This window comes from Neurospora tetrasperma, assembly GCF_000213175.1.
Source record: "Neurospora tetrasperma FGSC 2508 unplaced genomic scaffold NEUTE1scaffold_2, whole genome shotgun sequence".
NCBI lineage: Eukaryota > Fungi > Ascomycota > Sordariomycetes > Sordariales > Sordariaceae > Neurospora > Neurospora tetrasperma.
This window is the reverse complement of record NW_009799100.1, coordinates 5,382,830-5,399,757: the sequence shown is the minus strand read 5'-3', so window position 1 is coordinate 5,399,757 and position 16,928 is coordinate 5,382,830. Positions and strand designations below refer to the sequence as shown.

At 51.7% G+C, this 16,928-nt stretch overlaps 4 protein-coding genes across 4 annotated transcripts; all 4 read right to left on the bottom strand.

The window, feature by feature from the left end:
* Nucleotides 1–542: 542 nt before the first annotated feature.
* NEUTE1DRAFT_116707 (uncharacterized protein) lies at nucleotides 543–979 on the bottom strand (the record flags this gene model as incomplete). The annotated part of the gene is made up of 1 exon (XM_009851829.1): nucleotides 543–979. One exon carries the CDS (start codon nucleotides 937–939, stop codon nucleotides 607–609), a length of 333 nt encoding a protein of 110 aa, XP_009850131.1.
* Nucleotides 980–985: 6 nt separating this feature from the next.
* NEUTE1DRAFT_80472 (uncharacterized protein) lies at nucleotides 986–4,464 on the bottom strand (the record flags this gene model as incomplete). The annotated part of the gene is made up of 2 exons (XM_009851828.1): nucleotides 986–2,995; nucleotides 3,048–4,464. 2 exons carry the CDS (start codon nucleotides 4,453–4,455, stop codon nucleotides 1,068–1,070), a joined length of 3,336 nt encoding a protein of 1,111 aa, XP_009850130.1.
* A 2,753-nt stretch (nucleotides 4,465–7,217) lies between these two features.
* Nucleotides 7,218–8,471, bottom strand: NEUTE1DRAFT_61792 (uncharacterized protein; the record flags this gene model as incomplete). The annotated part of the gene is made up of 1 exon (XM_009851827.1): nucleotides 7,218–8,471. One exon carries the CDS (start codon nucleotides 8,417–8,419, stop codon nucleotides 7,772–7,774), a length of 648 nt encoding a protein of 215 aa, XP_009850129.1.
* A 1,999-nt stretch (nucleotides 8,472–10,470) lies between these two features.
* NEUTE1DRAFT_145823 (uncharacterized protein) lies at nucleotides 10,471–14,043 on the bottom strand (the record flags this gene model as incomplete). The annotated part of the gene is made up of 9 exons (XM_009851826.1): nucleotides 10,471–10,578; nucleotides 10,770–10,839; nucleotides 10,904–10,997; nucleotides 11,059–11,217; nucleotides 11,273–11,454; nucleotides 11,512–11,597; nucleotides 11,702–11,863; nucleotides 11,918–12,032; nucleotides 13,754–14,043. 9 exons carry the CDS (start codon nucleotides 13,963–13,965, stop codon nucleotides 10,471–10,473), a joined length of 1,188 nt encoding a protein of 395 aa, XP_009850128.1.
* Between the last annotated feature and the right edge of the window lie 2,885 nt (nucleotides 14,044–16,928).

Genomic DNA, 16,928 nt, shown 5'->3' with positions numbered 1-16,928 from the left:
GTGTTGTTAAACTTTGGATCCACACTCTAGCTTATATGGTGACATCTACTGGGTATTGCCATGTTGACCAAGCTTGCAATGGAAATGGAATTTCCCACTTTCTGTCTGTCTGTCTGTCTGTCTGTCTGTCTGTCTGTCTACGTCTTTTCTTGACTATCATTCCCTTTGTGTTTTCGAATAACTAGCTAGCTAGCTAGTGAGCTATGGGTTGGTGATGATAGCGCTATCTAGTTGATTTGCATAAAACCCTGTGGCAAATAGCTATGGAGTTCGGTAGGAAACATTATTGTGATGTCTCTCACTATAATGTCCATAAACGGGCTACTAGTGAATATTCCGCCTTTCTCTGCCTGAAGAACGCCATCTTGACTAGGTAGGTGTCTATGGGCGAGAGAGCAGGGGGGGGGGGTAAATGGGTATGAAAATGAAATTGAAAAATGGAAATGCATAAAGTGTATATATATATATCTCGAAGCTCCCCTGTGAGGGTAGATAGAGAAGAGAAGAGTGATATCTCGTTGCAAATGCCCTTTAGAAAGAAAGAGAAAGACAGAAAGGATATATCTCCTTCCCGGAAGTTCCCGTTGCCCGTCTCCATCTCTAGACTTACTCTACGGAAAGCTCAAGCTCATAGTAAGACCACCCACCACACCACACCACCCTGATTATCTTGTCGTCCCGCCTGCTTTGAGCGAGAAAGTAAGAGGAGTAGAAAAACCAACGAAAGCAAAGCAAAGCAGAGAAGAGAAGAAAGGTAGCTTCGACGTCCGTAATAACCCGTCTACATATGTTGGGAATGTAAAATCTAGCCCGAGCCACTGCAGTGTAATTCGTTCCCCGTTTCCCCGTCGCGCCATGCCATGTCATGATATCTGCCCACCCAGCCAGCCAGCCCCGGGACGCAGAACTCCTCTTTGCTTGCAAAACCCATGCACGCATGATACCCGATCCGTCTGTCTATCCCGTCTTTGAAAATAAGAAAAGAAAAAAAATGATAATAACAAAGTGACCACCCATTCATTCATTCATCCATAAACCGCATCGAGGCAAGCCAGTCAGTCAGCAGCTCACTTGAAAAGACTCCGCAAATCCATCAACCGCTGCTTTGCCGCATCCGTACGATCCATCACCTGTCCCTTATCCCTACCATCCATACTCAAGCTCGCCAACTTCTTCTTCTTCTCCTGCAACCTCAACATTTTCTCCTCAAAGCTGTTCGCCATGATATACCTGATCGTACGCACGGGCCGCTTCTGACCGAGGCGGTGCACGCGGTCGACCGCCTGCGCCTCCGCCGCCGGGTTGAACTGGGGCTCCATCACGTACACGCTGCTGGCCGTCGTCAGATTGAGGCCGAGACCGCCGGCCATGATGCTGACGAGTATGACCTGCACCGAAGGGTCCTCGCGGAACTTGTCCATGGCTGCGGTGCGGGCGGTGCGGGTCATCTTGCCGTCGAGGCGGGTGAAGGTGATGCCGGCGTCTTCGAGGGCGAGTTCAATCAGGTCGAGATGGGAGGTCCAGCCGGAGAAGACGACGGACTTGTACGGCGGCTCGTGGGGCGCCGCCTCGCTCTTCTGCTTGTCGGCTAGAAGCTCGGCAACGAGTGCGCGAGTCTTGGTGTGGGGTCCTGAGTAGGCGGTGAGGTCCTGGTTTGCGTCTCCGTTCTCGACCTTGGCGGTTCTCGATTCGTGTTCGGCCATGGCACGGGCGCGGTGGAGTTCTATGCAACCAGGCCTGGTCATGCCAGAGCATGTAGAGCACGCTTCGTTTTTGATGTGGTCCACGCATTTGTTGCAGTAGACGTGGTAACAGTTGGCCTTGACCATATACCCGATGATGTCCTCCTGACGCTCAGATTCGACGTCCACCACCTCGTTGGAACCCAGCTTCGTGTTGCACCTAGCACAGTTATCGCTGTTTCCTTCCTGCATCAGGTAGAGCATCTCGTAGGCCTTGCTCTCAGATGGGACAGGCTGGCCGGAATCATCGTCACTATCGATATCAATGGCCGTGTCTGCCGTCATTCCCTGGAGCTCTTTAAGGTCTTCTTCATTGAGGAGATCTTTGCCGTGAGCACAGATAAGGCGAAGCTGCAAGATGGAACGCAAGATGTGAATCATGGTCTTGCCTCCAATAATGCGTTCCTGACCGATGGCTTGACCGGTCAAGACCGAAACTCGCTCCTTTGCGGTCTTTGCAAACCAGTCATACACCCGTTGCTCCTCGGGGGTAAAGTCAAGCCTGATTATCTCGTCCGTTCGTGGCGGAAGGTTGATCTTGTCCTTCAAACGACGCAACGTTATCGTGTCGATGAGGACGCGAAGCTTCGGCACGATTTCGGGATCGGCATTCTTGAACGGAGCAATTATGTATTGCAAGAATTTGATCTTCTCGTCAAAGGGCTTGACGCGCAGGAATGCTAGGAGCGAGGCCAGATCCTCGAGCTTGTTCTGGATTGGCGTACCAGTGACAGCCCAGCGGCGGCTTGCTTGAAGCCGGCAAATCGACTTGAACGCCAACGTGTTTTGCTCTCGGATCATATGTGCCTCGTCCAGCACAATGCGGAACCAAGCTATCTCCTCCAAGGGGTATATGCCAGCCTTGTTCTTGGCGCGGGCGTTGAGTTCGCTTGAGATCGATCCGTAGGTCGTGATGACGAGGTCGTACTGGGCCAGTTTCTTCACGTCCTTCACACGGTTGGGACCATGATAGATGTGGTAAGACAAGGTGTCGGGTTTGATATGCTGCTTGATCTGCTCCTCCCAGTTCGTAACCGTGCTCAGTGGGCAAACCAAGAGGGTTGCCTTTCCATTCAATCGCACCGGCGTTAGGCCCATGGCCTGAGGTTTGGGCACCTCAAAGTATCTCGCTGCATTGGGCTGTTTCTTCTCGGGCGGCTTCGGCGGTTGCACAGGAGCTTCAAGGCTCCAAGCCGCGGCCTGGTCCATAGTTTTTGTAATGAGTGACAAGATGCTCAATGTCTTGCCGAGACCTGATTGCAAAAAGTTAGTTTGAACATTAGAAGAGGAGATGGACTAACTTACCCATCATATCTGCCAGAATACCTCCCAATGCTGGCGGCGGACGCTCTCTCTGGTTCTGCATAGTGACAACGTTGTAATAAAAATCGACTCCGCGCGGATCCTTTCTGCGCTGCCAAGTGGACCGTGTGAGTTTGTCACCGTAATCCTGAATCAGGTCTTTCTCACGTTCAGTCATAAAGTAAAGGGCTTGCTTCTGATGCTTCAGAAGCTCAGTGGTAATACGCGGGTCTGGCTCCATCTGCTCCAAACTCTCAGATTTCGGAAGTGAGTCAAAGACGCTCATTACTTCGCTGCGAATCTCCTCAACGGTACGGACGGTTGCCGAATGATGCAAAGAATAGGAATTTGTTCCACCCAAGCTGTTAGCTCGGACCGGAGGGGCCGGCCTATTCTCCTTCGCATGAGGGTTGAAGACCTTGATGCCGGGCTCGACGCGTGGCGGGCTAAGAAGGGCGAGGTGATGTCTAGCCAGGTGGTTTCCGATCTGAATCGCAAGCTTGCGAGGGCCGTAGAGCATGAGCTCGAAAGGGACTGCCGCCGAGATGGGCTCGCCGATTTTCTCGTTGGGACCGCTTTTACGTCTTGGTGGGATCCGACAATCAGTACGTATTCCCATGGCGGATGTCAGGAGGTTCCCCAGACAATACGACGTCTTAGCGTCAAGATAACCAAAGACGACGCGAGTGCAATCGTAGGCAGGAATTCTATTCGTCTCGGTGTCATCCACTCGCTTTCTGAGTAGGATTTTGATCTGCGGCCAGTATCCGTCGCCAAGAAGAGACACCATGCCAGGCTTGGGAGCAGGGACTCGGTGGCAGTTGATGGTAGTTCCCTCGATCATACCGTAGCAGACTTCTTCATCCTTGGTCAGGTCGAGCTGCTGTCGAGGTTGAGCGGTTTCTGAGTCGCCCTCAGTCAAGTCCACTGTCTCAGTCTGCCTCGTCATCATTGCCACTGGCGTAGAAGCCCCTGGAGTGCCATTTTGCCCGAACTGATCCGCCAGCAATCCAGTGCTGGTCCCTCCAAACGTGTTGGTACGCAAATGGTCATTTTCGTTGTACGTCTTTCTGCGCTTCGGCTGGGGCACCGAGATGCGGTCTGTGACATTGTGGAGTCGTTCAACCTGAGAACCGAAGCCGTTTTGGAAAATGGGAAAGGTGGGCGTGTTGCGCACATGACCATGCAGGGTGGCGCCATAGGGCAGGCCGGAGAAGTCGATATTCAGCGTCTGATCATTAGGACTAGTGAACTGGAAGGTCGGACTTGAAGGCACACTCTGGATCTGATGTGCAAATGAGGGTTGCTGAAAGGAAGGGGATGCCCCAGACTGCGAGGTTAGGTCTGAGGTTGAGGAGGCAGCAGATGAAGCGGCTTTGGGGTTCAGGAGCGCTTCCGGGTTCCACGACATGCTGTCGAGCTGCCGCCGCGATACTGTAGCGAGCGATGTGTGGTATTTTGCCTGATTGTTGTAATTTTGGTCAGCACTGGGTAACTTTTGACAATCGCGCAATGTAACTAAAAGTCGAAGATTTCTGGTTTGCAGGAAGAAGTGAGAGGACGGGATTTTGTGAGTCGGAAAGTGAAGGTTGGAAAAAAATGAAAGAGGCGGGGAGGAGAAGAGACTGAGTGAATCAAAAGTATCCGCACCGCACTGCACCGCAGGCGGGCATCTGGTTCGGGTGGGTGGGTGAATGGATCAAACAACACTTACTGGCGGTTGAGTAGTGGTTCACCGTCCGTTGGTGTCGGAGCAGATTCCGCTCGTTGGAGTTAGTCTCGGATGCCAAGACCGAGATGTCGGGTCGATCTGGAAGTGGATTTTGATATTATTATCGCCTTGACTTGTTCATCTATAGTTGCCCGTTGTTGTCCGGCACTGAACGGGGCGAAAAAAGATGGCGGCGACGTGCAGCAGCAGCAGCAGCCTGTGGCTACCTACCTAACCGTTCCCGCTGAGAGGCGACGATGCAACCGTCACCGTCATCACAAGCACAAGGGGGATAAAAAAAGTTAATCGCAGCGGCGTACTAACCTCCACCTCAGCGGCAGCGGCGGGAGGCTGAGTGATGAGGGACGATCCGGAATGTTGTGTGAGTGGTGTCTCGTAGTGGTGGTGGTTGGTAGCAGTGGGAGGATGCACAACAGGCAGTTGTTATTAACCTGTGCTGTAGTACCCGACCCGGTATATGTAATGTGCCTCTATCTCTGCACCTTCACTACCTATCTGCGGCTGCCGCGCATGTACCGAACCGATGTCGTGCAAATAAAGTAGAGATCTGTGATGGAGTGGCACGCGCAAAGTGAAGCTGTTCTGAATGCACCAAGGTACCTCTGAATATCGTCGACAACAGTCCGCGCGCAGAGACGGGAGAAGTGTTTGGGTCGTATTGATAAAGCGATCAGATGCGAGATGCAGACAGGGTTATAGCCAGTGGCCCAGGTCCGGTCCAGTCCAGTCAAGGTTGGGTGGATGTAAATAGTGTATGGATGGGGATGGATGGATGGATGGATGGATGGAGGGGCAACTTGACCGCGCTTGTGATTGTGACCAGAAAGATTTGGTAAAAGGAAGAAAACAAGAAGAGGTTGGGAAGGGACGAGAGTTGCAGCCGGTGTAAACTAAAACTTCTGTTGCCACTCCCAAACCTGGAACACTTGGAGAGGGTAAGCTATCGGCAATTTGGATTTATCTGAAAGGAAAGCAAGGCAAACGAACAATTCAAAAAATTTTGAAGCTGTATTGGATCCCATGTATCTGACGGAATCTTCCATTCCTTTATTCTCGCGGCCCCCCCGTTTGAGATGCGATAGGCGCGTGACCCTCACAGACTGGAGTAGATACGGCAGCACGTGCCACTAGACACTTTGTGCCCTGTAAGAACCGTATGCACTGCAAGTCACGGGGCATTTTAGCGCGACCTGTGCCTGGTGATGGGCAGAACTTTACCAAAGCCGGTATCTTACACTTCGATTCGTCTCATCCAGGTGAAAAAGTGGTGCGTTTCCCGTTAGTTGGGTTTCGAGGCAGCCCAGATGACTTTCATCCCGATCGTATTCTTACCTACCTACCTTGAGACGAAGAATCCAAGGCAGGGGTACACAAAGAGGAAATGTACAGGCAAAAGAAAGATGCAATGTTATAACTAATTCTTCAAATCAGCATAACTGAGGGCGGTGAAGTAGTAAGACTTACTCTCATGGTAACCCAAACGCAGACTGGTGTACAATACTTACCAAATAAGTCTACCACTTGCAACAACGAAACCCCTCGCAACTCATCTCCAAGACGGGAACTTCCAACCCCACTGCACCATCCGTAAGATCGGTAGGTACCTCTAGGCACCTAACCGGATACCATCATCAATCTAACTCCGATCATCCAAGACAAAATAACATGCCCGACTTCGATCGATTGCCATGATGATTCCTCGCTTGGCGCGGGTAAGTAGGTAAAGTATTTATGGAAGGACTCCCCCGTCGTCGTGCGAGAGAGATATTTTTTCTGCGATCTCATCTTGGTATGATTATCGTGTTTCTTCCTGAAACAAATCAAGTAACACTCTGTACGTGTGTACCTCATCGAACATCGGACGTTAACTCGCACCGACCGACACTCCCCTCTTGAATCTGGGCAAGAACTTTTTTTTTTTTTTTTTTTAGATGAACCACCAGCCGTGCCACAAAACGCCCGCCCGCGTACCATTTTTCGCTTGCCTTGTGTTTCCCCAATTTTGCCATTGTTTCTTTTGTTGTTTTTTCGGTAACCATACCCGAGAGAGGTAACATTGCACGATTAGAGGCGTTTATAATTGGACTTTTGATTACAAGCCTCACCGCATTTTGAATCGCTTGGTTGATCAGTTGGTGGCCACGGCAAAAAGTTCCTCGAGTTTTTTTTTTAACGTTATGTCAAGGGTTCCTTGGCATTCATGATTGCTGGCAAAGCTGTTTGGTGAACAAGTTGAAAAAGATTGAAAAAACGTAGAGAGCAATAACCCTCACCGATATGACGGATCCATGGGACGAAAGAGGACTTTGTGGAACGTAATAGCTGTGACCGGTCAGTTTCAGGCTGGGACTCGGATTATCAGCTGGAAATCGTCCCAAAAACGCTCGGAGCTTCCAGTCTGTGATGCAATAGCTACGTCTCAAAGGAAAAAAAGTCGGCCAAGATGGTCGACTAGGTCGGGCAGTATTCGTAACCTCGCCAGATCATGGAGTGGGAAATGCTCTGGAACAGCAGCACCGCCATGTTGTAAACCTCGAGTAAGATGATTGGCTTGGGTTGGCCGTGTGCGGGTGTTCGTTCAAGTGGTGGATATTGTTCCCTTTCTCAACGTCGCCTGGCGAAGACATTGTATTCTTCCATAACGTCTAGATGGACATTGACAGCAGTGTGCGATGCGCCTTTTTCGCCTGGCATCCTAGAGTGAACGCTTTTCCCCCTCAATGTGCCAACAGGCGTTGTTCTGCTTCCAACACTATATCGTGATATCATCCATAATGCCTCCAACGACTGTTCTTCTTGCTCTATCTCTAGCCATCCGTCGCCCGTTTTAATATGTTGTTGTACAAGGTTGTAATAGTAATAGTACACTGAATCGAATCGGTATCGTGGGTCGTATATTCCGACGTAAAGGAAGGAAGGGGGTCGAGTCGAATCGAATTCCGTAAAGCCGCATTGAGCCGGTGGTGTTTCTCCAATATCATCCACCACAGTCCAATCAAGCCTTGGTGCCCATAACCTCCTTGACGATCCTGGCAACAAGGGTCTTCTCGACATCCTTGCCATCGAGACGTCCGCCGGGGCCTAGAAGCTTCTTCATAACCTCGCCCATCTTAGCATCGACACCCTCGGCCGCCAGCTCCGACTGAACCGCCTGGACCATATCCTTGAGCTCCGCCTCGTCAACCGCCTGGACGCCGCTACCGGCAACGTATTCCTCAAGGACACGGATCTGCGCCTCCTCCTTCTCGACAAGGTCACCACGGCCGGCGGCACGGAACTGGTCGGCAGCTTCCTGGGAGGTGCGGGCAGTCTTGCGGAGGAGGGCAACGAGCTGGGCGTCGGTCTCGATCGGCTGAGAGGTCTTGCTGGCGTTGAGAACAGCGGCAAGAACGGCGCGCAAAACGACCAGGCGAGGCGCATCCTTGGCGCGCATGGCGACCTTGAGGTCACCCTTCAGCTTGGCATAGAGAGGAGCGGGCGCCGGGGCAGCGTCGGAGGAGTATGCCCTGATGGGCTTGCCCGAGAGCTGCTGGGAGGACCATTGTGTGGTGGTGACGGCGTTGCGGGTGAAGCGGCATGTCTGGCGGGAAGTAGAGCGAGCGAGGAAGCTTCCGATGAAGCTGGCGGGGAGACGGGCGGCCATGATGGGTATGCGCGACTGAAGAATGACGGGATACTAGGTAGGTACTCGTTCGGGAATGGGTGAAGGGAGGAGGGCAATCGGTCGCTGAGGTAAAAGTGTCGAGGTTACAGCGGAGAGCTGAGCTGATAGCTTCCCGTAACAGACCTAACAACGGTCCAGTCAAATCCGAGATCTCCATTTCGTAGTAGATGTGCTGTTGATGGCTGCCCCAGTTATAAATTGGACCCTAACTGGGCTGTTGGGGGTCATCCCCGGCCTAGCCCGAAGCTACAATATAGCGCCGAGACCTGATCGAGCTGGCGACGATGGTCCCGCCAAGGTGGGGGTTGCGCGGGTTAGGGTTGGCTTTTGGTCGAGTCTACTTGTATCTGAAGACGTGAGTGAAATGTCAAGAGGAGATTATGATCAATGTAAAGGCCTTCAGTGTAAGAAACGTAAATCATCGACATGGTGGCATCTTTTTTGGTGAGAGACTGCTTTGTGTTGCTGTGAGGAATGAGGTTGCCCATTGGATTGCGCTGTGTTGTGTCTCGTTCTACACTAGAGGTACTTTAGCAGCCTGCAGCTGCATCCCGCCTTCGGACTTTGGATATGATGGATTCCTCCGTCACGATACCTGCCTCTTCTCTGGCTTGTTGGGAAAATGCAAACCTGACACTACCGATGGCGGTATAGGTAGTGTACTGAGAAGAATCAGAGTTCCACCACATTGCAACCTTCAATAATCCGAATCCGAATCGCGCCGGACATTTCAAAGCTAAGGTAGGTTATTCAGGGCATTGCAAGGGTCGGAGCTCTTCCGGAGTGCCGGTCCCGCCAGTGGACTCCAATGGCCCCGTCAATTCACCTTTAGCGCCTGGCGACAACACGCTTCTTTGACGACCTGGAATGGATTTGCCCAGGCAATCGAGCATTGTCCGTCATCATATTCAAGGATGTCCCAGGTTATCGCAAGTCCCAGGCCGAGATGGCTTCCAGTCATGATGGTCTATTGTCGGCGGGAACCAGCCCATTGTGGATGGATGTCGCTACTATGATGTTTTTGATGCCGAGCGAGCGAGTGCTGGTCATGAAAACGCCAATGAAGGTGCAGGATAGAAGTACTAGTTTATGCAGAGCATCTAGAAAGGGAAAAGCATGAATGAGGAGGGTACCTGACTTTGATTCTTGCCAAGTTCGTATACCAAGTGCCGACGGACAAAGAATTCATTGCGTTAAGACAACGTGACAAAGTGAAGTGGAAGCAATCCATGGAAGCTGGAGCGTGACTGAAGCGGCTGCTCCCGTCCTTCTGAAACCAACTCAAGGTAGTCAATCTCGCCACGGCCCGCCCGATCATTGAAAATTGTTAACACGCGTGATTTTCACCAGAATTTCAATTTGTCGTAATCGAAAAGGAATTGAAAGATTCGAGGATGAGTTCGACCTCCCAGCTCTTTGTTTTGGTAATTGGCTCCTTCCCTTATTCGATTCTGGCTAGAGGTATCTGGACCGCTGGACCAAAGTCACCGGAGGAAGGAATGATGGGCAGACTTTTCGCTCGCTAGATGTCCATTCTCTTGTCAAGGCAACAGCGTCCAAGCACTTCACCGGGCATTCCTTCCATCAACTCAGTTTCGCACATGAGGTTCTCCTGGCTCAGTCTTCACTCAAATCCGCTCCCAGTCCACTTCATCTTCCAAGAACTCTTCGTTGCCTGCGACGACCAAGTCGGGTGTCTTCGATCCACAAACTCACTCCATCATCTTTGCCGCTGAGTCCTCTGCTAAGATCTTGTGATTTTGCGCAAAACAGTCTATCAAGCTCTGGTACGTATCATTCCCCCTCCATCTTTTCGGCTCCCGGTCGCGTTTCTGCTTTCTCCTCGGTGTCACGCGTTGGACATGGCCATGGTGCTGTTGTTCCTCGCCATGCCCAACCCCCGGAGCTAAGCCTTTCATTTCGAAGCCCGGCTAAGCAAACATACTGTAGAATGCAGGTTTCGGATCCTCAGATCAGGGGTTGATTGCAGACCCCGGAGTGAGCAAGACAGAAGTCCCAATGTGTCCATCTTAACGAGCTTCAATGCCGAGCTCGCTTCCTCGCATCACCATGCTTCCTGTCCTTTGGTGGAACATAAGCGGTGTGACTCGGCTGCCTGCTACGACCTGGTTTGCGTCCTATACAGACATAGCTGCAGAGGAAGAGTCAGTCTCCTGCTTTTGACCATCGTTCAATCCATTGATTGAATTGGGACGTTCACTTACACCGGAAAATAAGCCTGATGCAAATCGGCCAAACCACAATCAGCACATTTCCATTGACCCTGTTTGAACCCCAGCTAGGGGATGGGGGGAATCAGTCTACATACCTTGAAAGCTGGGTTATCAGCTTCACTTCGAGCTTGCGCTACCAGGAGCTGAACATCGGTTTGTGACATGCTTTGAGAGATCAGTCAGTCAACGATCCGTTGCCATCTTCATGACAATTGGGGTATATGCTTACTCCAGAACCTGCGTGAAAGGATAGGCACAAAGAGATGACAGCATTCGGTGGACGATGGGCCGGCTTGCTTCTCCGATATTGTGGTCTCGCGGGTCTACAAGTGCGTTAGACAGGATAAGTGTTGTACACAACCACGAAGCAACTGCCACACTCACCATTCGACCACCCGCACAGAGGCAATGTCACAACTCTTGTTTCGACCTCGACAAACCCAACCTCGGTCAACATTTGTTGCAATCGGAGAGGCGCTCTGGGGTCTTTGTATGGCTGGACACTCTGCATGTAACTCTGGGACCACACCTGCAGAGCATGGTCTTGAGCTTGGGTCAGAACTGTTCAAAAAGCGCGTTATTGGGCGAGTCGACTCACTCGCTGTCAATGTTCCATTATCCGATTGGGCGTTGAAGTATATCTCGACCATTTGACACCAGCCTCCAGGGCGCAAAGTCCTGAATATGTCGGTCAGGTAATTGACCCATCGATCGGCATGGATGCCGCCCGACATCAATCGACTGTGCACCAGGTCGAAGTGGTTCGAGGGGAAAGTTGAGCTGCTGGCGTGTCAGTCTTGGGATTGTCGGATATTCCAGGCCCTCGGGCTTTCTCACGGGCTGTTCAAGTCGTCGATCTGTAATTCCAGATTGGCAGGCAAGTCCTCCGGCATTGGATACGGATATATATCGAGTCCGATCACCTGTGATCCTATCGTTAGCAATGGGATCACGCAAACCGGTTGGCCACAAAGAAGGTCTCCGGCTTTGACAGTCACCACAACTATTGAGGCCGGGCTCAACGAACCTCGCATTCCGGATATGTCTCTGCAACGTCAATGGCCCACGAGGCAGAGCCAGAGCCACAGTCTAGGATCTTCCGGGGTTGTGGAATAGGTGGGAAGATCAGTCTGTCCTCAAACATCAATTTGAACAGCCCGTGGATGTACTGCAGGTACTCGATCTCGTCCTGAGCCAGTCATGGTTAGGTCGAAGCAATGGCATGCGGATGGGCAACTCTCACATCGTCGACAGGGGAGAAATACACGCCATGTTCCACGGCATATCGTTGATACTCCCTGTTGTGGTGCAGTATGACATCGCGGTATGTCTCGTCGACAGGAACTGTCTGAAAGTCACTATATCTCGGTCAGTGACTTTAACTGGGCTATTCGGTTGAGGAGAGGAGAGGTACCCTTCATCCATTGGACAACGATTGGAGAAAAAGACGATAATGAAGAAAAATTGCGGAGTGGAGGGTGGAGGGGATAAGGAAAAACAGAGAGCAAAGAGAGACGGAAAAGGAAGAAGCAGGTTGCAAAACACATGGCCGAGCTTATGCAGAGACAGTGTTGGATGGGACGGTCGCTAGCGAAATGGATTCGGAATTTTAGGGCTCACCAAGATCGCCTCTATCGTGCTTTGGTGGGCTCCCCCCAAGGTGGACATATTCCTCTTCATGGACCCTCGCCCAGAACCTTGCTCCACGAACCGGCACCTGGGAAAGCGCCTGTACCACGCGATTTATTGCGTGCGGCAAACATACGGCACACTTTAAATTGAACGAAGTTTGCTTTGTGGATCTTGACTCAGGCCAGATTGCTCACATTGGCCGACAAGAGGCCTTTGCACCCCACGATGTTGCTGCCGATCGTGTACGTTCGCTGGTACTCTGTTTCCATGGGTTGTGGGAGAACAGATCTTCTTCGGGCCCGGCCGCTCGCCCACTTGGCAAAATATCAGGGAAACGGGTGGGCGGTTCGTCTCCATATCATGGTAGCAGTTGCGGAGTGCCCCGAGCAGTGTCAAGCATATGACCAGGCCTATCTCGCTCCCGGATGCTATGCCTCATGACGGGCAGACAGGCTGCCGCAATCTATCGAGGATCGGACCCAAATTTGACGGCCCTCATCATGATTCCATGGGGCTGGAGCCACCGTCCCCTTCTACCTCAGTCCTTCATATAAGAAGCCCTCGGTCGGCCGTGAACCATCCCTGGTACATGATATGTACGTATAGGCCACCGCTAGCTTCGGCTGAAGACTGATTGCTGTCGCCCTGATTGGAGAGAACACGATGCACCTCGGAGACCAGGATGTCCTGATTCCAAAATTCGCAGGTGTGCTTGATACAGCTCCTACAAGGGGGGCAATGCGTTTTGCACCCTGGTCCAATGTATCGGCTCCCCATTGCGGGTATTGCAAGTTGACGAGAGTCAACCTGACCTGGACGTTGGCAAGCTGGATCGGGCATCTCCCAGAAAACACGGGAAAGCGATGGGGATTCTGAAATATGGCATTTGCAAGGCCCACGACACTGCTCTGGCATATCTGATGAGCTCGTTTGCTTGCCGACTTGTCAGGCCAAACCTTGACAATCGGATACTCCTTCGACTTTTCGGTCCATGGACGGGTCCTCCTCATGGAGTACAAACAGCAGTCAGGTTGTTTCTGTCTCAGAAGTGGCGCCTTACTCTTCACATGATACGTGAACCAATCCCAAGGACATGGACTTGGGTTTGCTAGAACGTAGGAACCCGCCGTCCTGCCGGAAAAGTTCCGCTCACTGTTACCCCTGGTCGTAAGACATTTTAGTGCTCCAAGAACGTGTCAGATATCTTTAGACATTCAAAGGGGAAAAACGAAAGTAGTCTCATCCAAGATTGCCCAGGTTACGGCTAGACCCCACTCCAAACAATGGTGCAAACCTCAGCATCCACTGAGGTTTTTAGCCGTCCCTCCACCGATGTCGAAAGACCAGGATCTAGGACGGTGACGGTATCCGGCAGGTAGGCCCATCGAGTCGGAACAAGAAAGTTTTGAGAAAGCCAACGCGATCGAGGCGCCAGTCATTGACCCACATGGCGGGCTGTTCCAGGCGAGGGACTAGCTCGTACACCGGCCGGACAGCCTGTCGTTGGGGGTGAGGACGGGGCGAATGCGCGTCTAGAAGACTCGCCACTTTGTGGAGGAGTTTATGCCTATGCTTGCTGTTTTCGTTGGCAGAAAATCCATAATTGGTATGAAAGGTGGACGAATGAACTCGTACCTTCTGCAACAGAATCACCACCATGGTGACCACCGAGCCACGCAAGTGGATCGTCAACAACGTGCTGACCGGCCTGATTAGCCCATGGAAATACAGCTCATGGTACGATGAACTATCTGCGTTGACCTTTTGGTAACCAATCGAGCTTCATCTCCCGTGGTAGGCGCAATCAAACCCGCCTGCCCACGGAGCAAGGAGGTCGAGCCACGACCTGCTTCACAGGCAACTCTCCTCTGCTGACCATCATTACATCTCTGTACGGGTCTGTTCTACAGCCAAGCTCGACATTCGATCGAGGCGCAATGTGACTCCGAGGATGAAAAAGATACGCTCTATCGGAAGCCACACATGAGAAGATGCTGGGTTCGACGCCAGCAATTCATACTCCGGTGCTGCTGTTACATCCCAATTCGCAGAGGCCAGGCCCTATGCAGTTTTGCTGCTTACGTTGCACAGCCGAGGGAAAAAACGACGATGGTCCCATGAGTCTGGTTGCAAAAGCCACTTTTTCCATGCTTGGGATGTTGGGATGCCCTTCTGGGATGACCGAACCCAGAGATGCGGCTCATGACCCAGGGCTTTGGGCATTTCATTCCGTCGTTCCACAGTACCCGAGACACGGACCGGATGTTTAATGAGATTAACATACTGCGTAGGGGCGGGACCCCAAGCGGACACCGCTTGTCAAACAGTACCCCACAGCAAAGGAGAAGACTGGTTGTCCCAGAAAGGGAACTGGAGGAACATGGAAGAGTTAATGGAACCGCAGTACTGTGAAGAACTTTGAACTTTTACAGAACCGTATCCGATTTACTTCAGTTGGTACTAGTTGACTTCTGTTCACTCAAGGTTCTGCGCAAAAAGGAATCGATCATCTGGTGGTGCTTGGGGATGTCTGCGCGGACGGCCCTGCGCGTCAAGCAGCGGCACTGGTCCCACAAAGTACCAGCAGACAGAAAGTACATAAGCACGGCCCTTGTCCCGAGCTCCGATTGTCAGATCTGATTGACTGATGGGGCGGAGGGGGCGGGGAAGGTCCCGGCCAGCAGGGTTCCAGTTTTACGTGCCGTGCGTGCTCAACGGGATGGTCGTGATTGACCGGGGCTCCATGGCTCAACCACTTCCTCGGGACAGCAGCACACACGATGTCGGTGTCCACACACTGCCCTCACAGAACCACAGACGTCGCCGACCACTATTTTGACATCCCACACGCATTTCCGGTCATTTGCCATCTGTTTTGCGCATCACTCTGGGCCAAGCAAGTTACAATCAGGACTATCCTTCCAGCTTTAATCCGCATCATTTCATCTAGCGGTCAAACATCAAGCGGCGGAGAGATTCGGCTGAAGCCACCCTATCGCCCACCTTTCCGAAATTGAGTTAACCCACCCAACCATGGGTCGAGGTGAGCTGGTTTGGAGCCAATATCTTTATGCATTGCGTTCCTCTGCCTGGGCTAGCATCGATAGAAGTCCTGTGTAGTGGAACTGCGGAAGTGGTATGATGGTCATGAGCGACTCGCCGGACTGAAACACGGTGAATGCCGAATATCCTTCGATGTTTCCATCACGGAGAGAGCTCCGACCCGTTCATACCCTGTTCCTGGTGTATGGGACTTCAGATGGGGAACTCATAAGGAACGCTGCGAGCACCAATCGCCCTCCAGAATTCTAAAGATCATTCTGTGTCATCTGCCAACTCATCAGCGGGCTCCTCTCCTCCATTGCTGTCTGCTTTTTAGCAGTCTGCTATCGACACCGATGGATCTGGGACGATCCAGCCATGGCATGGGAGCCATGTCTACAACAATCGGTCAGTCTTTTTGCTTCGGCTCAGTATCGCAAATCGTCGGTATCGTTCGGGTCGTATGCCAGGTCTGGGGTCATCACGGATTGGTTGCCATGGATGACTCAACAAGTCCCATTGTCTTTTACCGAGGGGTTGGTAGCGATTCCCGCTGGAAGCAGCCATAACCTTGCGAGACGAAAAGGCGGAGGGACAGGTCGTAAAGTACACACCGTGTACATGCGTACTTTGCTGCCAAGCAGGTACTTCAGTGTGCAACTCGAACACCTTCTGAATCTAAAAAGATATTGGTAGGGTCCAGCACAGTACAGCGGCCTGCGACCATATTTTTGCGTGGATTCATTATGGAGGACGGTCATTAAGAGGTGCGGCTTGATATCGGAGATTTCTCGCTCGAGTTATGGACAAGCAGTCGAACTAATGACCCACCCACTTGCCTTATTTGGTATGCAAATCGTTGTCTGCTTCGCTAGGTTGTCGGTTTATTATTTCTGGTGAAGTTTAGCATACACCGCGCGATCTGCCAGCTTATTTCAAGATCTCGATATCGACACCTTCGAACTGCTCGCCTGTTGGTGCCGGACAAATGTGCTTCGCTCTTTACACTACAGGCTTGGTGCGGGTGAGACATCCGCTGATCCACCCCTTATTCTAATAATCACATGGCAACTCCTAGTCTACACTACTAGCCTCGTCGTCCAGAGCCCAGAAGCCAAGAATCGCGGCTCCTCAGTCCCATTATGGCTTCTTGAATACCTCTACTTGGTGCGGTTCACGTTACCATTGATTCACGATTCAGTCCTTATATACTAGTGTATGTAAAGCGTGTATCAAGGCCCTGTTACCTTCAAAGTGAAGCAAAGGTGCGGCACCGGGTAGTTCCGCACCCGGTATGAATTTTTTTTTCGTTCTTCTTCAGTATGAGTACCAATTTGTTCCTGCCTGTCTTTTTTTTTCTACACCCGTCCACTTCTCCGACTCCTCCTTTAACTCATCGTCTGTGCGAGCATTGGGATGACCGGCCGGCCACATCAGAAACATGGCCTGGACTAGTCCAAGGAGAACCCTAACGGAGAGGTCTCCATAGGATATTTGCTGACCTTGGTTCCTTGAAACCGAACGTCCGGTTTCGATGTTTTTGACTTCAATCATGTTGTGTTGCACGCTTATCCCCCCCC